Here is a 26,660-nt window from a genome sequence, read left to right on the forward strand (position 1 = left end):
AAAAAGGCCTGGTTATAAGAGCAGGTAATAAGGATCTGTTACTGGGAGCTTCCTTGGTTGTTTGTAGTCTGCTTTGGCTACCTGTACTTCAGCCTGAGGGAAGCTAATGGCACTAAATGAAAGCAGTTAATTAAATCAGAAAATAAATCAGTGCCAATTATAACCCATGGACCTTTGATCTCCTTCATCAAGCACCATCGTTGTTGTCTGATATAAAAATGTCTCATTAAAAGATACGGAGTTTGGGAGCAGTAGAATGCCAGTTCCTAAGGGATTGCCTAATGAAATATTCATTAATGAAGCCATGACATGCAGTATCAATGCTGGGATGATTCCTGGCTGTCCTGACTGGGGGAAGGGGTTTCATTTACTCTCAGAAATTTTCAGAATGTGTCTTAAATTATCAGACAGTTAAACATGAATTATTTAAAATTTAAGCATTTCCTAATTTTCCCATGACAATTTTTCACCAATGTGTGCATTTGATATTTTACTGAGCCAGATATCATAGATGAAGTATTTTGAATTACACACCCCATACAAATACAACAAAAAAACCAAAATCAGAATGGTTTAAAAAACCAACAAACCAGTATTATAAGAGGCTTACAGCTTTAAAATTCTGTTATTGGGCAGCTGAAAATCCAGTCAGAAAACCTGGACTTTTCTAGAGGGTTTGRGGTTTTAATTGAAAAAGCAGTGCCAAGTACACTTTGATCTGGGATTTCCTTYTTCCTTTAAGAATAACAAGAAATAATTAAACCTCGGAAGGATTTAAGCATTTYATTACCAAAACCTTCAGCCCACTCCTCCCACCTCCACCCAAACCTGACACAATGTTCTGGGACTGCGTGACCCTCTGGGAAGGTTAGCAAGAAGATAAAGGAGATTGTTTTTGGTCAGTAGACTTTTCAGTGAGGCAGATATGCCATTGCACAGCCTACATTTTTCCTCTTGGGAACTGGCCCAAGCATCAAGATGCCCAGGTCTGACACGCTTTTGGCCCTTCCTTTTGAGGGAAATGTAGGARTTAAGTGGAAGAATAGAAATACTGTACCTGGGAAGGGTTTTGTTCCCTGTACAAATGCAGTAATTTATCCTCATAATCATGCAGAGACAGTTATATATGGTAGCTCCTGATACACAAAAATCTGTTTTCAGATGAAAATAAATAGACACTTATTCAGTATTTCTATTTCGGCCTGGTTGTGTCTTTTCTACTTGGGAAAAAACTTTTGAGAATATGGGATAGTTGACCAGAAATTTGTTACTAAATTTTGCAATCTAAATCTATACAGGTTCCTGGAAGAAGGAACCAAAGCCTCAATYTGAGTGATAGAAAACCAAATTCAGATAGAATTTTACAGAAATAGTGAGAGTTTTGATGCCATGTTTAGAAAAACTCAAATGTAGAAAATGAGAACCCAGGGACAAACATGGAATTAATCCATTGGTAACTGAGGTTGTGGGTAATCAGCAAGTTCCTTTATGAAGAGTAACTACTGTGCCAATGTACTTCTAAGGAAAACAATGTGCTAGAAATTTAAGCTTTCCCATGTCATTTCAAAACTATAACTCTATTTTGTAACTTTTTATTCCACTGAACTCATAGAAGTCAGGCAGTCTGAAAGTTATTACTATATATCTTAGTATCAAATCTGTATATTTGRTGATATTTCTGCTTTAGGTGAGCCTAGATGATGTCAAACTCTCACCAGATCTGTATGTATTGTAATGATAAATATCTGTGTAATTATTTGAATTGTTTTAGTTAATTTTGCTTCCCATAATATTTTCCTTAGTTTGGGATTTATTTTAATTTTAGTTAATGTCAAACTGACATAATGAATCAGAAGTCTCTCAAATCACAAAGACAGTCTTAGGCAATTTCGGGTTACCTTGTAACAGAGTTACTTTCTATTTTAAAGCCTGACTGGACTTTTTATCAGGGAGGAATAAAAAGATTTGCTGTAACTCTTTCTTTAACCTTTGGATGAAAATGGGTAATTCTTCCAAGGTCAGGTGCTACAAAACTTTGTGTAGAAAGGGAATGTAAAACTAATTCTAGTTAGAATTGTGAATAAAGATGCTACTTCTTAAAAAAAAATACCTGAAAATGAGCAACTGTAGCTCTTGCCCATTTTCTCCATTTGCTCAATATTTCAGAACCTGTGAATTTGTTTCTAATGCAAGAGGGGCTGTGCACTGCCCTGCTAATGACTTCTGCAGAGCACTCAAGGATCTTGACTGAAGTGCACATTGTCATTTTTATGTTATAGAGGGAAGATGAAAGGAAGAAAGAAGGGATGTTCCCTACCTTCAGCCTTTGTCTTGCTGTTCTTCTGTACCGCCGGGCACACAACTGCTGAGCCGGATGGCAGCAAAGGAGAGCATGTTGTGGGTAAGAGGTCACTGGAAAACACCTGAAAGTCAAACAACAAAACACAAACACTCAATCAACTAAGCCCACTATGATAAAATGCACTGCAGATGTAATTCTGTACTAGAGAACTTTTGTGGGAAATTAATGAAATTGAGGCTAAGCTAAAAATGTGCTGCTTTCCAACTAGGAGAGGGATGCTTAGAATTATGTACTAAGCTTTAGCAAAATTTCCATCTACTGAGGCTTCTGTTTCCCAAGCTTTTTAGAACATCTAATCCTAATCAAACACTGGGTTRGATATCAAGATGATTCCCTTAAAGCTCTGCTTTAAGAGCATGGAAAAGATCCATGTTCAGGGAAAGAAAACATAGAGTTGGTTAACTCAGGTTTTATTTCYTCATGCAAAAGGAACAGAAATATGATGAATAACATTGTAAATTGATGTTGCTCTGTCCCATGCACAGATCTCTTAAGGCACAGTTAACTTGCAAAGTTTGATTTAGAGATGATACAATTACTGGTTGTTTTACTGGACCTTGATGAAGGTCTTTGCATAGCCCCAAGTGATTTGATATCACTGGAGAAATAATGGAGTTGGACTTGATCCTTGTTAATCCCTTCCAACTCAGGATATTCTATAATTCTATGACTRAAAATTYACCAGCTGAAAAATTTTGTTAGAAAAACAGTGTGACTGTTAGAACTGGGGATTTTCACCATGGTAAGATCATTGTTTACTTCACTGAAATTAAGATGGAGCCGAATTCTATGCTGGATACCATTGTGAAAGGTATTTTAAGTTCCTCCCAAACAATTCTGAGAAAGCTGAGGGGAAAATACACTTTTGGGGCCACACTAAAATGTTTTGTTTTCCTTTGAAAAAATAACTTGAAACTATTACCACCTCYTTAAGCTGCAGAGGATTGTGAAGTGGGTGCTTTTGTTTGACATGTCTGATTTTGAAGTGCACCTGAGAGTGCAGCTAAGAGGAAACGTTTTGTTACGTTTTGTCCTATTTCCAGACAGATAATTTCTCTCTGTCAGACTTTTGCAGCAGTGCTTCTTGAGACAGAAATAATAAAGGTGCACAGTCATGGCTGTACTGGGTTAGTGCTTTGGGACCATGTCACATTTAGTCACTGCTATTTAAGATATGTGCTGTCCCAAGTTAAGTGTATGTTTAGCATGGCTGTGTAGTAAAGATGGTTCATTCAGAGTAAATTTGTTTATTTTTAATCTGAAGTACAAAAATGCCCTTCTYGTTTGAGGGCAGAGTCACATTTATTTTTGCCACACAACCCTTACTGCTCTATAAATTCTCAGCCAAACTTGCAGGACATGAAGGCCAAATCATCTTGCATACTTTGTCACCACAAGAAATCTGATGGCTTAATTTTTTCCTCTATGTCCTTTGTTTATGAAAGAAAATAAGTAAATAATCTCAAGGATATTAAGTAGTCATTTTACTGGGGTTTATTTTTTCCACTGATTATTTTGCAATCAGTTACGTAGGATTATGTGACCACTAACTGATGTAGTATGAGTAACAGTTCTGAGCTTTTGGGCTTTAATTCTGAGGTAAAGACCAATCAAATGTGAGGCTTAGAAATTAAAATAGCATCCTGCTTTTGTGACTCAGTTGCAGTGTTTACAAAAAAAAATACTTTTGCCGTACTTTGTTTTCACAAAATATTTAGATTGTTGCTAATTAAAATTGTATTAGTGATTTCTCAAGATTTATCTTCTGGACTCAGTCACTTTAAATGTAGGAATTTTGTGATCTGCAGTTTCCTTGATAACATTTACTTTCAAAGGTAGACAGTTATAAAGAAATGGCGTATTTTTCCCCAGTGTTCCATAAATTTCAGGTATTAAAGCATAATGTGTTCATCCATTATTTTTAATATCGTGCTTTTGGATCACAYTGAGTACAAGTACATTGTGAATTTAAGAGGTGGTTTTCTGTCTATTTTAATTACAGTAATAATCAAGATTGCAGGTCAAGTCCAATGGAATAAAAAGATTTTTAATTTGCTCTCTTCCAGCAAAACCTGTCATTTTCCACCAATAAATAAGTGTAACAAAAATGAAAGGTATAAAAATAACCAGGTTATGTATCTCGTTCATTAATACCTCATGTGGTAGGCAGCACTTTAGTTGATGTTCCAAAGCCTGAAGAAAATGACTCACAAATTGAATGTGCTTTTTATTCATATGTGAAAGCTTGCCAGAAATAAATGTGCCTGCCTAAAGAAAGTGTAGGAGACACATGGGAAGGAAGAACACTGAGCAGTGTGTGGGTGGGAAGCTGTCACATTGACAAAGCTGGAGAGAAAAGAAACAGCTATTCATTAGTGACAAGGTGCTTAGTATTGATACTGCTTATCAAAGGGAGACATTGCCAGGGAAGGCTGGGAAGATGACAGAATATCTTTATAATTAAGGATAACCATGGAAATTCATAAGAACACATAACCTAAGCAAATGAAAACAAAGTATTTTTACATAAAAAGTCAAAATATTCCTGATCTTTATTATCCCAATTTTTATAGTTCTGTTCTGAAAAGCAACTCCTCCATAMCACTTTCCATTTTTATTGTGCTGCAGGTGTAGCAGAGAAATCAGYTCATTTTCTAATTAAAAGGAAGTCTTTTTATCGAGCAGCCCTGCCGATTATCCCTAGGAGTCTGAAAGCCAAATTAGAGTCTTTTGTTATGCCTACATCCAGGGGAAAGATATTGTTTTCACTTGTATTAATGTAAGAGGATTAGGAGACATTATTCTCCATTTCTGGTTTTGTGATATTACACTGCCTCCGCATGAAGTGATAGCAGTGCCTCGATCGCCCACAGTGCCTGTGCTCAGGGCTGACTGCAGGTTATAGGAGCTCTCACAGTGAAGTGACTGCACTGAAATTAATTGTGGCTGTTTGTGTGTTAAACAGTCATTTCTTGATTGCAAAAGTTGCCATGGGAATGACAACAAACGTGAGAATGTCTGCGTTGCATAGGAACAGTCTTGGCCCATATCTTGTCTGAAAGTTGCAAAAAGTAGGAAGGTTGAAGGCATGGAGGGAGAAAATRGTGACATAAAATATCTGCAATGAGCTTGTGCTCATTGTGAGCCGTGTCCTGGGCATTGCTTTGCACTTGACACAGACTGTGGAGTGCACTGACTGTCAGAACAGAGCAGAGGCTGTTTAATGCTTATGGAGCTGATGTAAGGAAACCATTCAATTAAAAAGTTGAGGCAGGGGAAAGAAAAAGGGGAGAGGTGGCCTTGTTGTGCCTTGTTTTAGTAGAAGTAATAACTTCTGTGTGACAGTGAACATCAGCTATAACCATTATTTAATGTCTTGGTCTAGGCTAGTACAGTCCTACAATTATATAGGATTTCTAAGTGTATTTGGACCAGACACCTAAATTGGCTGAGTAATGAATATCTAACTGGGCCAGATCCAAAGTGGAGGGTTAAACTTTTTTTTTTTTTTTTTTAGTTAAATAACAAATGCAATGAGCTATTCTTAAGGCAATCATAAATATAAGATGGAAAATAAATGTTGAAGCACCTGTATAACAAGGTTCTATTTGCTGGAAAGTAAATGGAAGTTACAGAGCATTGCAAAAGTAATTCCATGTTGTTTTAAAAACAAAGGCAAGTGATTTTGTGTTGTAATAAGGAAAAACCCAAAGGATCATTACTCCACTCTATTTGTCACTAATAATGCCTCAGCTAGCGGATTATATTCAGCTCTTGGCAGCACATTTTACCAGGAATTCAGACCAATAGGAAAGATCCAGATAAGAGTTGTGAGAGGATTAGAAAGCAAGGCCACTAAAAAGATGGGAAGAAAGGTGTTTATTTAGTAAGGAGCTAATTAAGAGGGAAAAAAAGTCTTTCAAAAGAAAGAGACAGAGGTGGGCTGCTGACGTGGTGTGGTGAATGCAAGGTATCTGCACCACGAGGGCTTCAAACAGCAGAGATGGAGCTGGATTTGGAGAGCCCAAAATAAAGGTTGAGAGTGCAGGAGGCAACTTTCTCTCCTCCAGCAGCCTTGGAGTGTGAGAAGTGAATGGTGGATTAGATAATTAAAACTGATCAGTTGTGTGTATATGTTTATGGTTTTAAATTTTTCTATGTGTGAAGGAAGCAAAAATAATTGAGTATATATAGGAAAAACATTTAAGTGGTATATGATAAAAAAAGGCCTGTCCTATAAGAAGAATAGTGAAATCCTGGAACTGACTGCTTCAGGTTGCTGGGAGTTTTCTTCACTTGGATGAGAAACTCTTAACATCCCTTCAGCTTTTAACTTCCTGTGTTTCTGCTGAAGAATTTTCGCTGACCATCCTGACAGATATCTTCCCTGAATGTCATATCCTGTGCTTTTCATGCAGCACCAAAAACGTAGTAACAATTTGTCCCAGTGTTCAAGAGCAGAGGGTGAGGCCTTACTCAAAGAATGAGTTTTCTCAAGGTATATTCCACACATGAAATAAGTACAGGCAAATGTGTGTCTGTGCAGATCTACTGGCCAAACACTCCTGCTTGCCTTCTCATCTGCTGCTCTAATCTGAGAAGGAAAGCTAATTTTGTATCATCTGTGTGAGTTAAGYGTTCCCAGGTGTAAAATAATGGGGAAGAATTCTTTCYCTGTTCCCAGACAGAAGAATGATTCAGTTCCTATAAATCCCTTTGAGACTTCTTTCTTCAGAGTCGCTTGGTTACTGTTTAGAGTTGAAGGGTTTGGCCCCTGGGGGGGTTTCATAGGGTACAGATTTTAGTCAAACTATGGCAACTTTCTAGCATTCCTAAGGAACTGAACGGGTGATTGCCAAAAAGTGTGACCCAGTTAGTCATTATGTTTGCAGCAGATGTCAGGACATGTGACAGTGGTTAACAGCATCCCTGTGACTGCAGGGGAAAGGCCTTAGGAGGTAACCAAAACAATGATTTGCTTCCCTGGGTCTGATGGGAAGTAGGCTGGGAGCTGAGAGCAGAAAGTTCCCAAGACARACTCTGCTAAGCCATTTGTTCATCMTCTTTGTGTAGTTTTGCAACTCTGCTTGCATACTGTTGCTGTTTGGATAGCCCACAGCACTGGTGTGGTGTAATGCAGTGAGAAAATGAGCTGACATTACTCCCCGTCTGAAATTGCAGTAATTAAGAAACCTGGTAAGTTTTCACAACCTCTKGTAGACTGAACTGGGTCACTGACAGAGGTCACGAAGGAGATCTCATTTCTGGTGTGCCAAGAAAATGACGTGTTTATGAACCAGCTGCCAGCTCTCACCACAACCACATTTGAGTTGGATCAGTTCCTGTGAAGCTCCGAGCGTTTGATTTTAGCATTTCAGGAGTGAGTTCATAACTTACTGAAAACTTTGATCTTTTGAAGGCATTTTTCCCTGGTACTGAGAGGGGGAAATCCAAAGTTTCATTTTACAATGCAGTATCGTCTCAACTTTTTAAGATGAGCCTTTTTAAATCACTTCTAAAGGATTCCCAAGCCTCTTGGAGAACTTTAGAACCTTAGAAGTCCAACTTGGCATTTGCTGTAACTTCAAAACACTAATTCTTTGTGGACTCAGGAAGACCCAGCTAATGAAACTGGAAAGAAACAAATTTCTGAGACCTTGTTTGGCAAGCTGAGTTTCATAGCAGCTTTACCAAATCTAGCATCTCTTTTAATTATTATTTCATCAGCATTTCCTATTGTACATTCTTCAGTAATATTTTCAAATTTATATACCTAACTCGAAAATCTGAAAATGTATTTTCACCAATATGGGACGAGTCACAAACTGTTTTAGGGACTGAATATTTAAATATGATTTTGAAATTAGTCCTTTTTATATGTACTTTAACACCAAATGGTCTAATGTACTACAATTATTCTGTTGGTGGTCAATTTGTAATTAAGTTGGTTAAGTTTTCAAGGATTTAAATGCTATTCTTTAAAAGATTTTAGTGTTGAAATTTGTTTGTTTTCCATGGGTTTAATAGTTAGAAGTAGCTAAAATGGAATTTAACTGGTAAACTTCCGTGGATCCCAGTACGTATGAGGATTTATCTCTGCTGTGAGTTTAATTTAAAGGTTGTATAATAAAGTCAATTTTAGATGCTAAAATTAGATATCCACAGAGCAAGTAGGTAGTATGCATACAAGTTTCCTTTTAACCATGACATAAAGCCTGATTTTTATGGATTCTTTTAATTAAAACTGGAAGCTTAATCTAGTAATAGTAGGAATCTGTTCAACRATCATGTAAACTCTTCTCCTTTGTCTCCTGTTTCCTGGGCCACTGCAGAGAGCATGGATAGATATGTTTGCACATATGTTCTCAAATATCAGTGTTCTAATTAGCTGTAGAAGAATGAGTGAAAAACTTTGGGTCTGTTTTTCTGGCTCCTAAGGCAAGCACACAAGCTCTGTAGAGCTTTCAAAATCTTATAGGGTAAAATACTTCCTTGAAAAGTGAAGAGAAAAAGATAGTAAACCAAACATTTATAAGGGAACGGTGTCAGGAACTGGATTGCTAGTGAGAATTTCCCTATAGACATTGACAGGGTAAAACTTTGCAAGTGTTCTTCACAATATATCTGACAATCTGTACAAAACATTCCCATACCTATTAATATATATTCAGACATAGAAATTGCACAATTTAAGAACATACAGCTTTGTTTTGCCTTCACTTTCCAGTTGTAAGCTCTTGAAAGCTGTAATGCAGCAGTGAGACAGAAGGAAAAGGACAGTGTGGTGTCTGTCAGTGGTCCCAGCTGGGTTTGTGTCTCAGTCGAGTGCAATCTGACAGGAGAGCAATGCCCTCTGCAGGGCTCTGGCCATCCCACGCTGTTCCCTGGCACATCCTTGACAAGCCACGAGCACTGGGAGAAGTGCATGACAGAGAKCCCAAGGCAACCTTTCTGCCCTGGTAGTCATGGTGTGTTTTGGAGCTACCAGGACTGGTGCTTTTGTTATCAGAATTGCACCCCAGCTCACGTGACTCAGCCACTCCCCATAACTGTTTTGAGGTTTGTGATGAGGAGCTAAAGTTTATGCTGTGAGCTGTGTCGGTGGAAAATTGAAACCACACATTTGGTTTGACTGAATGGAATTTGTGTTCCAGTGCAGATGATGTTTTTCTTTTTACATCTGTTTAGTGTGTTCAGAGCTTTGCAGACAGATGTTGTGCGGTGCCTCTCTGGCAGAACACACAATCTCATTTTGGAGTTACACTCTGTCGTATGCAGCAAACTGAGTTATTCTGTGTCTCCTCCGTATTACAGGAGCTGCTTTGCCACCACTGAGGCTTGGGCACTCCTTCTGTGCCATGAAGGCAGATGATGGTCCGTGCAAAGCCATCCACATCCGCTATTTCTTCAACATTAAAAGCCGCAAGTGTGAAGAATTTGAATATGGTGGATGCCATGGCAACAAAAACAACTTCCTAACKCGTGAGGAATGTCAGAAGAYGTGTGTGGTAACAGGCCAGTGTCCRTTTTTTTATCCTCSTACCAGTTCTTCATTTGCATCTCTTATTTCTCATTCACAAACTACTTGAATCTGGGAAGTAAAAGCCATTTCAGTTCCTCTTGACACAGAAGTGTGATTCCTCTAATTATGTTCCCTAGCAGTTAAGGTCATCTGAATTATTTTACATGGTGCAAGCAAACATTCAGGATTTGGAAAGATAGGTTGCTTTTAATGTACCTGTGGACTAGAAATACCAATGCCAGAAATCTTATCTCCTAGTTAGGGCCCTGTTTTGGATGAGATCCTAAGTGAAATTGATTTTGAGGCTGCATTGAGCTGGTGGGTAGCATAGATGTTCTGGATTGCTTTCAGAGTGTCTAACCCAGTTTTTAATCCCATATTTGTCCTTCACTTCAGAAGTTTATAAAAACTGTCCAAAATTTGGGACATCTTCTATGTTTCAACATGGTTAGAAGTACAGTAGTAGATAATTGTTGTTAAAAATGTCAGTTATAGCCATTTGTTAGCTTTGTTTTATTGCAACCTCATCAGTTAATCATTAGAAAGAGRAAAATGAGATCTAACATATGATGCACAGCACAATATACACCTTGAGCTTTCTGAATGCTAGTTTTGCTCTTGAAAATCGTCCTTGTAATTAAGGTATTCAGCATTGTGGAAATCCCTCACATGACTGAATGAAAATGAGAAGATTCTTAAATCTGCCAGTGGAGGTAGAAATTTGACCAGCTTATGTTTTTACAGACTGGAGGAAATCAAGTCTTTTAAAGGGTTTCCTCAGGATGTCTAATATATTACCTAATATATACCTATTGATTTAATGGGAATTTACTGGAGTGTGTCTGSCTGTGTAAATGCAAAGTGATAGGGATATCTTGAAGGGGGAGAAGGCAATGGAAATTGTAAGAATTTTAGTACAAAGGGTCCTCAAAAGTGTGTAATAACCTTCAGGCAGTATATCAACTATGCGAGGCTTTTTTCCCAAATCTCTTCGYATATTGGGTTTTCATTTCTTAATCTTCAAGGTAAGACAGAAGGATTCATTCCCAACAGAARGGACTTTTCAGTCACATGAGCCCAGCAGGAAAATTTGCCTTTGTTCCCACACTCAAGACAGTGATGTTGGCCTGTTCTGCAGCAGAGAACTGTTAATATTTGTGTCTTCAATGTTTCATAACTGAGTTTGTAAGAAAAAATACTGAAGTAAGATATAATTCAAGTAATAGGTTTTAAAATCTTCTTAACAGGCTATTATATAGAAGCAGATGACAGTTCTGGGCAGAAAATCAAACAAAAAAGAAATTAGTTACAGAGGATTAAGCTGTTTCTAGTAATGACTCCACAAAGTTTAAGAAAAACAATCTTTCAAGATAGAAAATGAAAGTTATTGTTTCCTTGAACATCACTCAGTGTCAGTTCTGGAGTCTAGGATGTGAATTAGCTSTTCTTTTTCTGACACCCGGCTGACTTTTGGTAATTTCCATCTAGTGTTTGGTTTCGGGTTTCAGCTGGACCCACAGCTTGGAGCAGGGTTATTTGCAGGATTGCAGCTGCCAGTGTCTCATCCTAAACATGGTACTTCCTTTCACAGGAAGCTKGAAGTGTTTGTCCTAAACTGCAATTTAAAGGCTTAACACAGAGGGATAAAAGGACACAGGCAGGGTTGATAGATGCAGAATTTGGAATGAAGTGTCCAAAAGTCATCATCAGGTGTCATGGGTGAAGATTTACCACATTATTTCTTCAATGYAATGTTGCTGTTTTTACAGAATCACAGAATAYGCTGAGTTGGAAGGGRCCCAACTTTGATTCTGGCWCRTGTGTTGGATCAAAATCTGGAACAGATCTTCTAGACAAAGTCCTGTACTGGCATATATTTGGCATAACTCTGTAGTATAAAACTGGAAGTTATTTAAAATAAGAACTAGCTTAGTGTCTACATCTGGTACTCAGCCCTAGAGCAGTTTTCTGAGTATGAATAAGTGATCCAAGACTCTCCAAGAGTTGGATCTGCTTTGGGGAAGAAGAAGAGCAACGAAGGTTCATTCTCTCTGTATTCTCTGAATGGATAACAGCAGATAAAATGGTTTGGTGTCACAGTGCTACAGATCAGGCATAAAGCAAAGTAAACTATCATGCATCACTTTYGCTGACATAATTTAGCAAAACCCCRTATAATTCTGTAAATTCTTTTTGTTAAATCTAGCTCTGTCTGTGCAGTCTTGTAGTATGTTGTTGTATTCATCTTACATACATTTCCCCTATTTATTACTGTAGGAAGATCAGTATTTGGTGACTAGAAATCAGTCTGAAGAGAAAATGCCACAAAAGTGCTTAAAAATAAAGAAAAATCTGAAATACTAAATTATCACTGTGAAGACATAAAAATAAGCTAAAGGGAAGCTAATATATTTACAAATTTAGAAGAAATACTATGAAGAGTCAAAGTTTGATTTTCAATATTCAGCACAAATACAGGAATAAATGAGCCAACATGAGCAAATTGCCAGATCAGGATAACTTTTTAACAGTTTGGAATCAATAAGCCACCAAAGAGAGAATTGATTGAAGTCAGTACAACAGAGTTCAGAGAGCCCAGYTGCAGCTTGGCCCCTCCAAGATTCTCAAAGTTAGGGTTCAAATTCAAGRTGACTACTTCTGACTCAAGATTCCTAGAAATTAGCAGTGTTTTTTGTATTTTATACCCAATACTCACAGTTAGAGGGAATGAAAAAGTACTTTTAAGAGGAATTTGCCTGTATGTGCCATCATTTGCTGGATATGAGTATAATCACAAGTGTCATCACTAGCACAAAGAAACTAATTTTCAAGGCAGTGAATGTAAATTTTAGCCTATTTAAGCTTGCTACCATGGGAAAAATACCTGCTGATAAATGGTTCTGGTCATGCAAGTCTAATATCTATTATTTAGAATGGATCTACTCAGAAATACACTTTGTTTGTAAAGAAAAAATCAACTCAGATGTGGATTTKACTTTTTGACCAAAACCAGAAGCAAAAGACACTGTTGACTTGGTAGTAAGATTAAAAGATTCTAGGCCTGTATAAACTCACAATAAAATTTTCCTTTTCTCTGCCAGAAGAGCAGAGATCACATGCCAAAATATGATTGCTGATTTTGCCCTGAAGGGGACAGCTGAGTGAGATTAGTGAAACAGCCTGACGTGCGTGCCCGTAGTTTAGGTCATGAGTTTAAATGCTGAGGGCCAAGCCTCCTGCTAATAGGGAAAACTGGAAGTCTGTTCAAAGAAATGCTATGTCACTCTGAAGTGCATGCCATGCTTTTAATATTTTTTAAAGGGTAACAGCTGCATTGTCCCAGAGGTGGAAGGAAAAATGTGTCATGACAGTGTATCTAMCCAATAGATTTGCTTTGAAAATATAACATCGGCAAGTTTCCAGAGAAAAGTAGGGTAGAATTATGATCCAAAAGGGCAGTAAAATACAAAACAAGAATTATGAAGCAATGCAAATAAGAAGAATAAGGTGGAGTCCAGAAGCTGCTGTTTCATATGCTTTGCRAAATATGTCTGCAGTGTAAAGTCTATCAGCTCTGCTTGGCCACCTTTCAGCTGATGAAAAATGGTCAGCCTTCCTTGTGCACTGCACGATCTGCTCTGCCCCTGGACTCCTTTGCAGTTTCATGATTAGACAGTCTCCTGCAAGGAGAAGGCTTGTTTTCAATCTCTGAAAAGGAATTTGGGGTTGAATTAAGATACCTAGTTTGTTGAGCTGATACAATAAAACCCAGGTTCCTGCATGTGGAATAACAACTTCACTGCAGATCATGCTCTGAGAGAACCGTTCAGACAAGGTTGTCATCTACACCCACCTAAGGATGTTTGGAGATACTTGGCCAAGCAAAGGGAATTGGATAGGGTGAGAGAAATCTTACTGTCTCCTTCAGTCAGCTMCAAAGCTATGAGCAGTATCAGCAGCTACAGCAGTCAGGTCGTTAGTCTGCTAATTACTCATCTTTTGAAAGTAAGATTGCATAATACAGGTTTCTGCTTCCAGTAACAAGAGTAATTTCCCTATACAATTGAGTATCAGCATAATTTGATTTCAGTACTTTCCATATCCTCAAGTTTCCAGTATASCAGGTCTTCTTACACAAAGGAAATGATGCTTCAGTCCTTCAGAACAAGCTTTTGTGCTGCTCCCCAAATAGGGAGAAAAATAAGAAGGGAGAGATGGTGTATTGTTGCTTCTCAATGCTCACTGTCACTGCTAAGCACACTGGTATCACAGGCGAGGCTTAACATGGCTGCTTTTGATAAATGCTTTTATKTTTATTTATTTTGCAGAATTGCCTCAGAGGACGGTGTTAGCAAAAATTAAGAAAGGTAATTATGTTTAAGCAATAATCTAATATTCTTTTACCAACATAAGAGATTCATTAACTTCTTTTTTTTACCTTGGAACAATACATAAATAATTTATCTTCTAACAAAACTAGCAATGGCAGATTAAAGTGAGCTCTTACTCTGAAGCCTCTGTCTTCRTCAAAGAATTTGAGGACAGCTTTGGTCACTGAAGGTGGTAGCTGCAATGTTTTCTCCACAAAATAAACTCCTTGTCATGATTCTTTTCAGTAAAAAAAGGGACTCAGCAGAGATTCAAGCATTGTATAATAAGTCTTGATGGGGAACTCTTATTGTGTATTTTGAGAACAAGTTAAATGCTTTTAGCAAAAATAGGAAAAAATGGCCCTGAAACAGAACTTATAARCAGTGTCTATGGAGGAGCTACCAGAGGTTAGGGMAGATGCACCAACTGCACATCAAACRCARGAGCAAGGTTTMMATTCCTCAAGGGACAGGCTGTTAACAGAACTTTAAATTCTTGATACCCCAGACTTCCAAAACAGCCAGGGCTAAACACTGAGAATCCCYTACTGCTGGTCTGTTGAGGAAACATAAGGAAGGCTGTGCCTCTAGGAATAGCAGGATGCTATTAGGATGCTCCTAATGAAGATRTTTGACACAGAGCAGAGCTTGTGAAGATTCACTCTGCCCCTCTCCACTGCACATTGGAGACTCACCTGGCTGGGGCCCACARTGGGCAACCAGAGTTCCCCAAACACAGACTTGTGTACATTTTTTCACAAGTCAGCTCCTTTTCTGCTGCTTATTCTCCTTCACCCCTCCTTCCACCTGTGACTTTCTGAATGGGGATGCATTTAGTAACTTACAGAAATGCCAGTATTTGCACATACATTTTGAAATAGACTATAATCAAATCACCTACCTTTGCAGAATGTTATTTGGAATAGTTTCATACTGAGATTATGGTTTTCTTTTCTGTTTTCTACTACCTTTTCAGTTCTTACTGTGTTAAAATAATGGTGACTATACTGTGGAAGTTACTAAAGTTGATTTTGCACAGATGCTGCAGACTTTGGCGCTACTTCCTTTAAGAGCTGACCATAGTTCCCTGCTTTTGATGGCAAACCAGAACACATCCTGTTAAATTCAGCTAATGGCTATCATCAGCATTATTGCACATGTACTGTTGTTTCCAAATGCAATCTTCAATATTGAGCCCCTGGAGAAAAATGTGGCATTTAGAAGTATAGTACTGGTTTGTTTGGTTAGGATTATATTGCCTTTGTGAACTCTCTCTTCAAAAGCGGTTATAACAAGTTAGCTGTGAGCTCAACTCATTTGGACTTAATTTCATGTACAAGGACCTGCAAGAACCATTTTAATATAAGAATATTCCAAATGAAGGACATCTGTTTTTAAGAATCCATAATAATCCTGTAGTCCCTTTTGCATACTCTTGTTTTTATTTGCCTTCCATTTTCAGTTAATATTTCTCTAATATTTTTTTCTGCTATTTCACAATACTGTGCAATGTTTGTTGAAAGATTTTTTCTGTAGCTCCTCTTTTCTGTGCTCTCCTAATAGGGGATATATGGAATAGGTATGCCTCTGGTGGAGCCTTGCTGCTCCCTGTGTGCATTCCTGCCTCACCTGCATTCTCGGCTGAAAGCACATCAATGCTTGCACATATTTCTCATATTTATTGCTCTATGTGAACTTAGTTTTCTAAATCTGTGYCCATCAGTAGGTGCTGTGTTTGCATAGTAAGAAAGGTGAAGGATCTGAACTGGGGATTGTGCTTAGTGGCACAGAATGATATTTGTAATGATTCAAAATGAAGCTGTTCAGGATTAAAACTGTTGATTTGGTTGTTATATGCAAGAATATTTTAGTGATTCAATTTTATAAATGATCTCTGCAAATTATTTTTTTCTGGTTATGTATTACAACAATTGAAATACAATATACTGCCAATTAATTCTTAGAAAAACTAGCTATGAGCTATTACAATATTTTATATAAATACAGAACGTGCATCAATTGCTTTGAATAATAATTAAAATGATCCATTCATTCCTTTTTTCTTCTATTTGAATATTGCTTTGTGTATAATTCACATTAAMATTGACTGAAAGATAAATAATGAGGATGTGTGCAAATGATCCAGCTGAGATTCATGTCTTCTTTTAAATCAGAGTAAAAACTAATTTTCAACTTAGGTCTTCAATATTTTGGAACTTTAAAAGAATCATTAGTTGTCATTTTTCAAGTTGTAATTTGGTGACTACTTGAACAGAGCAATACAAATATCACTCTAATGCCTCAGTATAATATTGCAGTGTTACATGTAGAACAAAAGCAGCAGTTATTTTATAGCTGGCCTTTAGCCCAAAGCTACAGGTTATTTTGCAAACTTCCTCCAGTTCTGTTGTTTCTTTGGATGTATTTTGGGGTTTTTTTTCTTCACCCACCCTGTACAACGTTTAGCATTGTTTCCAGAAAAGCCTGACTTCTGCTTCCATGACCAAGAGCCTGGAATCTGCCGAGGTTATTTCACCAGGTACTTCTACAATAAAGAGACAAAATTATGTGAAGCATTYAAGTATGGTGGGTGCCTAGGAAACCAGAACAACTTCAGGAGTTTGGAAGAGTGCCAGAATATCTGCGAAGACAGCTGTAAGTTGCTGTTTTTATTATTCTGAGTTTTACTATTGTATTAAAAAAAAGTGTTTTGAAGGTATTTTGCATGGAAAAAAGGCAGTTTAGGATACCCTAAGTTGGCAATGGTTTCTATAGAAAGAAATATAAAATAATTATACATACTTTTAAATAAAAATACCAAAATGAAAAATAGGAAGTAAAAAACTGGTAGCTACTATTTATGGAATGTTACAGGACTCATTTTTTTACTTTTCTCATGATAGCTAACCTAAAATCTGCCATCTGTTTGGTTTTRTGATATCATAAAACAGTAATACATGTTTGTGACCCATAGGTCTGCACATACCCTTTTCAAACCAAGTCTTGTCATGACAAGAGGTGCCCATATAGGGATTTTTAACTTACTGTGTATTGCTAGCTTCCCACSAAAGATTTCTGGAAAACCAGTCTGTCCCTTGGGAATGATTTGGCTGTGCAGCTTTGGCTACAGAAGCCTTTCAGGCTGACCACAGACCAGGCATTTGCTTCCTTGTCCTACTTGTTCCCTTGAATTGTTCTACATCAGGATAGAGTAACCTTCAGAACTCCTCTCCCCTTCACCAGGTGCTTCATTTTATTCATAAAGGCAATACATGTTCCCATCAAGAGCCTCTGGACCCTTTTATCTTGCTTGTCTCTAGTGGGCCTTTTTCCAGYACTGTTTGATAAGCTGTCATTTTGGCAAGGGGAACTTGATCTTATTCACACTTAAAGTAGAAAAGATCCACTATGCTTGTTTTTAATTTTTTTTAAGTTTTTTTTTAAACTATAAATATAGAGCCATGTGCATTTTTCCCTACTTTTTCAGAAGCATTTCTTCCTGGGCTGTGATTCCACTTTTACCTTCTTGACTAAAAGCTGCAGAATACTTTCTTTTTCTTGTGATTTTAGTCTAAAATAACACCTTCATGGAAATGTGCATGAATGCTCAAGAAGGGAGGGTTAGAGGCCATTGCCATGGTCTAAATAGATCAAAGTTTTTTATTTTTGAGATATTGAAGCATTGATACTAATTTTTATTTTGATTTCRATATTTTTCCTGCTTTAACTTCTTTTTTTTTTTAATTTAGCAAACTTATTGCCAACTGTCACAGCTGAAGAGCATCCTGACACTGTGAATAGTAGTTTTCCAGCAGAAGATTATCCGAACAGTGTGAACAGCAGCTCCCCAGCARAAGAGCATCCTAACAGTGTGAACAGCAGCTCCMCAGCAGAAGAACCTAGCCAGTCTCCTGGGATTTTGGGTAAGAATTTTGGTGTTTATAGTTAACCCTTTAATGCTCCTTGGTTTGTCCACTGATTTTCCCATTTATCTGAAGATGTATACGTTGAAATACCTGAGCACAGGGAAGTTATTAACACTAAAAGGAGCCTCAGACCGGCTTTTGTGCCAGTAAATACTTATTTTGAAAAACTTAAAATTGCAAGTAAAAAGACTTTAAAATTGCAAAGATTAGAATGACTGCTGGTAATACAAAAACAAGCTTACCAAACCATGTATGATTTATATCTTGCATCAGTAAAATTGAGGAATAAAAAGGAACCCATTGCAAAGCCTCTGCATAACCCATCCTTGACTGCTTCACACCAGCACTTTTTCTTTCTTTTAGTTAATTTGTTGCCAACTGCTCCAGATGAGAAGTCCAACACCCTGAACAGTAGTTTGCCAAAGGAGGAGCCCAACCAGTTCCCCATTTTTTTTGGTAAGAATTGGCTTTAGCAGTTCTTAGCTCTCGGTCTTTTGTACAGGTTTCTTTTCCATTTCCACCCATTTTCTCACATATTTGAGACTAAAGAATCAGCTTTCATCTGTGCCAAAGGATTTGATAAGCAGAGAAAGTCAAACCAAAGGAATATATTGCCACTTACAGGTCTTTCATAAATATGAAGAAGTGGAAGACTGGCCACATCTTGTTCTCTTTGAAAAGTGTGTGCTTCCTGAAGGTCTAATTAATAGAAAYAGCAAAAGCAGTGATGCAGAATTCTTTCAGTCAAAATTAATATTTTTTATGAGGATCTAATAGGCAAGTGATGAAAAGTTCCTTTTATGCATTAAAAAAGAATGACATTTGGGATTTAGAATATGTCATAGTATAATGTATATGTATATATGTATATAATAAAGACCTTATGGTATTACATATGTAATACCATAATGTCTTTATTTTTACTGTGGCCATATTRAACTCAGTTTTGGGTTGTGTATAACCAAAGTGAATGTGAATTAACTGAAAATGTGGCTCCAAGGTATTTTTGCACTGTATATCATAGTGCTGATCAGTGTCCAGACCTTTACTGAGGAGGGATAGGTTTTAACAGTGCCCACTGTAGATGGCTGGTGCTTGCTCACACTGTAAAGGGTGATTGAATTTGAGGCATGTCGTTTTTATGATCCACAGTTGTGCAAGAGGAAACAACAAACAGTTGGAAAGAGCCTGGGCATTCTTACCAAGTATTTATGTTGTTTTTTTGCATTTGCATTTGCTTGTGCTTTTGAGGACTGAGCAATGCCTTAGAGATGCGTTAAGGTTTCTGCATTTTATATGTTCTGTAAGATAACAGGTGTGTAGGATGGTATTCCTGTGCCCTTTGCTTAGAATGCTCTGTCTAATAAAGCATGAAAAATAATGAATGCTGTACTCCATTTTTTGCCACACTGTGATCCACATGTTGGATGTAGGTTTCTGTACAGTTATATTGTTTATCACATACAAAGCATCAACACACTCTGCTATTTAAATGAATGAATATAAAACAGTAAAGCTTTTGGTTACTTATTTCACTGAAAATTATTTTAATTACATAAGGTCTGGTAATAAGTTTAAGGRCATTAGGCACATTCCCTAAAGGTTTTTAGTCATTATGAATGCCTGAATCCTCAAAACCTCAGGAAAGGTCCATGATTCACTATGTTTTCTCAGGGAAAATGGAAGGGGTCTTGATTGTGTCAGCAGTGGTGAATTTTCCTGCACAGCAGATTTTGAGAGTGAGAGAAAGAGAAATAAAGATTGACTGAAGCAAGAGTCAGTGTAGGAGGATGGGCCAGGTGAGAAGCCTTGGAAGGACCAATGCATTTCAGTGGAAAGTCTGAAGAGCCAGAAGGTTTCTCCCTACTGTGTAACTTTTGTCTTGAGCTTGTCTGCCTCGTGCAGCCTCCTGCTCCTATTCTGTTTATCAGCTTGTACCTTTCAGGCTGCTGGAATGGGCTAAAATCATGTGCTTTTGTGCAATCCCACTGGAGAGGAAGGCAAGGGTAAGGCCCAAAACCAACAGCTGATTTTTCCCCAGAGCCATGGAGAACATTGTCTCCATTCCTGCTGTTCCTAGAGGTACAGCTGTGAAGTTAACATCCAACGTAGAGACATGCCACACATTTGCACTGCAATTCTTCTGTGAGGGACAAGAGTTAACTTCACATGTGAGGTCAGAATCAGGATGAACTCTTTGGGATGGAGTGGCTGATGTCCATCTCCTCATACAGTGGCTGATCAGCAACTGTAATATCTAATTTGCATATATATTTGCTCGGCTATGTATMTTTTCTAATTTATTAAGACCATTTAAAAATTATATTTAATTTAGTTAATTTGCATGAAAACACGAAAACATGAAAAAAATTACAAGAAGTTGTCTCTTACATAACATCTCGCCTCACAACTGACATGCTATTTCATCTTGATTTTAAGGAAAAAACTCATATTTTTGGTATGTGTAACTCTGTAAAAATACCAGATCATTAGATTTACAGCATAATTCTTCATCTTCAGAAAATTAAACTGTTCTGTGGACAAATAAAGCAAATCATGCATGTGGACATAAAGTTTTTAGCACTCTCTTTCAGCAAGGAACTTTCTGCAGAGATTGAAGTTTGTTCTAGTCTTACTGTGCTGAAACATCTATCATAACTTTATTCTGTGAAAATTAAGAGAACGTGAGGCTAAGATTCAAAGCTTTCATTTTTAGATTATGTGATCCGTGGTAGAAAATTGCGAGTGCTGTACCTACATTTGATTTGTGAGATTTAAGTGGAAGACAGGATCAAGAGTCAGGTTTTTGAATTTGGAGCAGCACACAGATGCAGCTCCTGTTAGTGCTGTTAGTACAGTCAGGGTCATCTTTTGCTGATATAAGTTGGCACAGTTCTATTTGCTTTAATGGGTCTGCACAATATATACCTATGGAGTACCCTCAAGTGCAGATGACTTGTTATTTTTGTAATAGCCTTTCCACTTGAAGATTCTTTTATTTTCACTTTGCTGCRAGCAGAAATGAGGAGCTGAAGTCTGCACGTATCGAAAATCTGGCAATAAAYCTGAAGCTTCATGAATGTCACACACTTGTGTCTAGTGAGAAGTAGTGCTCATTGCATTCCCTTTCCTCCCAAGACAGTTTCAAACTTTTGTACTGTGATTAATTAGCAGCCCATTGTCACACAACCTCTGCAAAGCCTGAGGGATAAGGATTATTGTTGCAATGCAGAGTTGGGGTTATTTCTGATAAATGTGAGTCTGTATCTGGATGTGTGTTTTTCAGAGCTTCTGAAGTTATGATCACGTTTACACTCAAAGGGGGCTGTTTGGGATTCAAGAAAGGGCTGCATTCCAAGAATTCAATCTTAAACCATACAATGGGTACCTCTTCTTATGTAGYTTTGTGGCTTGTGGGATTTTTCCTTCTTTCATTTTCTTTTTTTTTCTTCATCGAAAGAGCAGGAAACAAAACTTACTCAACTCTCAGAAAAATGAGGTTGTAAAATGGAAACGCTTGGGAGAGAAACTCAAGAATAGGCATAATAACTCAATTTACTGTTATGTTATGTACATAAATACAGGACTAGGAGCTGGAGCTGAACAGRGACAACTCACCTGCTGTGATGTTCCAGTGACATTGTTTACACTCCCCCTCACAGGCTTACAGATTGTCCTGCCAACAGAGATGCTGGGCWTGACACAGGGAATGTTCAATGCTTACCTGAAGTTAAGTCTTTTAGGGACCAGTATATTTGAATCAATTCATAATTGTTATGATTTTCAGCAGAGAGGAAATTATGATAAGTTATTTAGTTTTTATTTTAATGTACTGTTTATTTGTTAAAAAATGGCTCTGGATGGCAAAATTAAGAGGTTTGATTCATGGGCTGKTTGCTTCTGCGGGAGTGAAGAACATGCAGACATTTTGACAATAAACAGGAACAGTGTTTGGTGTTTGGGGCATTTATGTAATATTATGGTATAGGCAAGGACTGATAATTTTTGGGAAGAGTGCAAAAGGGATTCTGAATAACACTTGGCTGGCTCTGTGGTGCAGTGCACATACACAGGCAGTCCTTGTTTACTGCATCACTGGCTCCATGGTTCCCCCAAATCTTGCAGTCACTGCCAGAACTCCTTCATGAGGGGACTGTGGGTTCACTGGAGAATTCCACATAGCAGATAAGTAATTTATATTACAAAGTGTGTATTTTAATGCTCTGATATAATTAACAAACCTGTGCTGTTTGGCCCTTTCCTCTCTGCAAGCCTTTCTGCTCTGTTCTTTGTAGGTTCTGAAATTAGGTTAAAATAGGTAATCTGTGCTGAACATATGCTTTGAAAGCTAACATACTCCCCATCCAGAGAGAGATGAAATTAGTTCCAGGCTCAAGAGTTCTCTGAGCACTACCAAAAGCATTGCCTTAGTTAATTTAACTACCATCTTCATGATAAAAACCAGTCAGTTTAATATCGATGTTATCACTTTGTGGATTTCTACTCTGGACCCAGAGTGAAACTTAGTCTTGCAATAATGTCACAGTTATAAAAAGAAATTAAGAAGTTCTCACTTTATGACTTGAAACTAGCTTAATCTATTTCAAAAAAGCAACTCATTACTCAGTTTTTTTAATTTCAGGATTTTTTTTTTTAATTGTATGATGTTGCTAAAACAGCATTCTGTTCCATCCCCAGCAGTTTTTCATACTTTTTCAACCCACCAGTTCAGCTATTATAATGGTCAGATGAACCTTTTTTTTGCAGGTGTGGTATGTGTAAGACACCTAAGATGTAGCAGATGCTTTTTGGATATTTTGTCAGTCTCCTGAACTGCCCAGGTTAATTCATAACTTCTTGCTTTCAGCATCTCATCTGCTTYCCTCTTTTGTGACCACAGGATGTCTTCAGCTTTGCTGTAATCCAAATTATTTCCTCCACTTTTTATTCTGTTTTTCTATTGAACCACTTCTGTGTGCCTTTGTTTCTTCAAGAGTGCCATCTGACTGACTCCACATTTCCATGTATGTATTCAGATCCCAGCTACCACAATTCTGCTGCTTCCTGAAGGAAAATGCTGCTCCTTTGGGTGCTGCATAACTGATGATATAATGGCTCTCTTCCAGCTTCTTGTGCCCTGTGCAGCAATTTCATCAGTTCCAGTTTTGTATATTAGTCACACCGGGGTGGCAGATGATGGAGTTCTTCCAGGTTTGGGAATTGTGGCATGGGTTTGTTTCTTGAATTTGTTCCAGTGCCCAGGTCCTTTGGCTACCTCAGGTTCGTCCTCAGTGTTTCAGTTCTCACTCTCTCACTTGCAGTGACCCTGAAGGAACAAACCATCAGCCTCTCCTCGGAATGGTAAACTCCTGACAGCACCACTAACACACCAGYRTCTCCATTTATTTGTGCACTTATTYTACAYATTTAATAYTTKCCTWTTCTGGGAGTTACAAGCTCTTYTTTAATATYTGCTCAKKGGTTGCTGATAGACYCTGWCACTCAGGTCAAGTTTTCTGTCATCATTCAACAAACCCAGCATTGAGGTATTGAGTCTTACATTGGAAATGCTGGGTGCTTTGATCTCCTACTTGATTTCACTATGTCTGGGAGCAACTCACTCTGTTACTTATTAGAAATATTTACCATATTTTTAACGCTGTCCACATTTATTTTGCTTCACTCCACTTTCTGCAAATGCTTCACTTGAAACTCCTTAAAGTGAATTTTTGTGTTCTCTCCTACAGCAGAAATGGCAATTTTATCACTAGTAATACAGGTAGAGGTATAGCTTTCAAGTAAGATTTTGCTGGCACTTCAAAGACACAATGACATATTTTCTGTGGTATTTTTTTGTAATCATAAAGAGGAAAGATGCTTATGTCAAGAATCTTGGATTTTCAGGAGGGCAGAATTAAATTTGCTGGAGAATTTCACTAATAAATTTTAACTAATGTTGGCATAACAGAAAACTGAAGCCCTGCAGTGTTGTTTCTCACCTTGTTTTTCTTGGCACTTCCAGAACCACGTCCAATCCCTTCTTTGTGCCTGACCCCTATGGACAGAGGACTCTGTAGAGCCAAAGAATTGAGATTTTTCTTCAACTACTCGACTGGAAGGTGTYGCCCATTTAGCTACAGTGGTTGTGGTGGGAATGAGAATAATTTCGTCTCCAGAAAGTCATGTTTGAGGATCTGCAAGAAAGGTAATGGAAGTGATACTGGCCCCGGCTATCGTTAAGAGGTAAATATAATGCAGGTTGGAACATTCTTGCCACTTGTCATAGYTCAAAGTCTCAGAAAAGTGAAAATGGAAATCAGGAGGCACACAGAGCTAGAGAGACAAAGAGGGACAGTAAGTGCAGTGTACAAGAACAGCAATAAGACAACTTGACATTGGTCAGGCATATGAACACTTTAGGTAAGACAATGGGTTTTTTCCTTTTTCTTTTAAGATTTATTGAAACAAGCCTTGTCTCTTATTTCTGACAATCTTGGAYGTCTTCTAATCTCACTTTGTTAATYTTACCTTTAGGATTCAATAAGAAAAAAGGGGAAAGAAGATTAATAAGAATCAAGAAAAAAAGAAAGAAACAACCAGTAAAGGCTCTGGGTGGGGAAGTCACCCCTGAAAGAATGCAAGTTTAATATTTTTGGAAATGTGAAATAAACRACTCTTCGCCTGTGAATGAAAGATRAAAGTCTTCCGTGTAYACCATWAAAAYATATTTACTGCACTGATTATTTTGATGATATATTACTAAGCTGCTTATATTTTTATTATGTATTCCTCAATCATGTTAATAAACACTACCTTTTACTTTGATAAAGACTTTAAAATTGCAGTTTTGTTGAATATAATTATCAGAGCTGCAGCAGGACAACAGACTCCATGAATGAATGGTTAAAACTTAGATAAGATTCAAATATAATTCATTACTCCATTATTCTTTTTGAATTCTATTTTTGTACTAAAGAAAGGATAACACTTGTGAAAGAATAATCACTTGTCAAGCATGATTGTTTCAATCATCGATTAAGAGACAGGTCTATTGCTATAAAGAGGAAATAGACATTGGATTTGTTTTAATCAGATTTATTTTTAGGTTATGCAGGCTAGATTTAACTCCATTGAAGTGCATATAATTACAGTATTGTAAAATGATTRTGAGATCAGAATTAACCCACCAAAGTCCATGAAGGGAGTGTTMAAGCTGTAAATGTGTGAAGCAATATGGAAAATTTTTGCAGAGATTAYAAAATACATATGTTGAGATTATTGACTTTCATCCTTGTTACTGATCTAGACCCGTGGCTAAGCTTTACTGCTGAAATTGTAAGCAACTATACATTCTAAATATCAGACTGAGGGGATAAGTACAATCAGATTTTTATACTTAAGTTTTATCCAAATCTCTTTTCTGGTRCTTAAGTCCTTTCATGGCTCTTCTAACCTAGGCTCCATTAAGTTTGATTTGAAAAATTCTCAAGGAAAAGAGTACACCAGAGAACATTTATGTAGAGTCTTGTCATGTAAAATGTATGAGCACCAGAGATACCAATGCAAGRACCACATAAATCAGGCAAATGCAATTCCGTCAGGAGATCTATAGACTCCATAGTCTGCTACCCACACAATTAATTTGGTACATTTTATCTCCCAGTCTCAGTTTCAATTTGGTGTCTTTCCTGTTCTGGTTCATCACTCTGACCTTTTTCTCCAGGTTTTCCTGCACTTCATGCACCAGGAATGGAATGTGTAGATGTGGGTTGCATGCACAGGAGCAGAGCAGTAGGTTAAATACTTGGACCAGCTGGAATCTGGCATTGCAGATAAGTGGAGAACCCCATGTTTAAACTGCTCCCAGCCTTTTCCACTTATCCCATGGCAACTGTCCAAGCACAGCAGYTTGTGTGGCCTCCCCAGGGTGAGGGGATTTAGGCACACTTGGGGTGGGAGGGTCAGGATTTGCACTAATGCCTGGTTACCCTGTGTCTGCTCTGACCCYGCCTGGCTAGGGATGCAGGAGAGTGCAAATGCCTGCACCTCTCCTTGGATGCATTTTATGATCAAGGCAGTAACAGTGTCTGATCTCCCACTCTTACTCATAACATAGYCATTTCCCATGGGCTGCCAATGTTAAAACTGCTGTAATTGCTAGATGTACATGATGTACCTCAAATGGGAGATAGAGCTGGAGTAACTGAGTTAAACTAAAACATCTAGGGCTTGCATGTAAAAGACAGTGAAACTCATTAAGCAGTCGCACCAAGAACACTAAAAAGGGKTTGTAAGCTTTGTATGATTGATTAGATTACAAACCATAATGYTGAACTTTCTAAACCAGAACATTTTTAATGAGACAATGGACATAGAAAATAGATTAATTTGTATGCATTGTCTTGTGATTCCTGTGTCATTTCATGTCAGTATCTCTACTTCAGGCTCCCTCTTGTTCTAGCAACTTGTCCCTGGCTGCC

General features: G+C 37.7%; 1 protein-coding gene across 6 annotated transcripts in view; it reads left to right on the forward strand.

Moving 5' to 3' along the window:
* The window catches only part of TFPI (tissue factor pathway inhibitor), a 31,344-nt gene extending 6,452 nt beyond the window's left edge, over positions 1 to 24,892 (forward strand). For 3 of the 6 annotated variants that reach the window (XM_057383433.1, XM_057383432.1, XM_057383430.1), the window contains 8 exons: positions 2,280 to 2,401; positions 9,677 to 9,877; positions 14,213 to 14,251; positions 16,721 to 16,909; positions 18,004 to 18,177; positions 18,544 to 18,636; positions 24,203 to 24,385; positions 24,715 to 24,892. In XM_057383433.1, coding sequence (XP_057239416.1) covers positions 2,287 to 2,401; positions 9,677 to 9,877; positions 14,213 to 14,251; positions 16,721 to 16,909; positions 18,004 to 18,177; positions 18,544 to 18,636; positions 24,203 to 24,385; positions 24,715 to 24,827 — 1,107 coding nt within the window. In that variant the 5' untranslated portion in view covers positions 2,280 to 2,286 and the 3' untranslated portion in view covers positions 24,828 to 24,892. Of the gene's footprint in view, positions 1 to 2,279; positions 2,402 to 9,676; positions 9,878 to 14,212; positions 14,252 to 16,720; positions 16,910 to 18,003; positions 18,178 to 18,543; positions 18,637 to 24,202; positions 24,424 to 24,714 lie in introns of all 6 variants that reach the window. The other 3 variants (XM_057383435.1, XM_057383436.1, XM_057383434.1) reach the window with 3 other exon arrangements.
* Positions 24,893 to 26,660: the final 1,768 nt, after the last annotated feature.

This window comes from Malurus melanocephalus, unplaced genomic scaffold (assembly GCF_030028575.1).
Source record: "Malurus melanocephalus ecotype Western Australia unplaced genomic scaffold, MMel_1.1 scaffold_632, whole genome shotgun sequence".
Lineage (NCBI taxonomy): Eukaryota > Metazoa > Chordata > Aves > Passeriformes > Maluridae > Malurus > Malurus melanocephalus.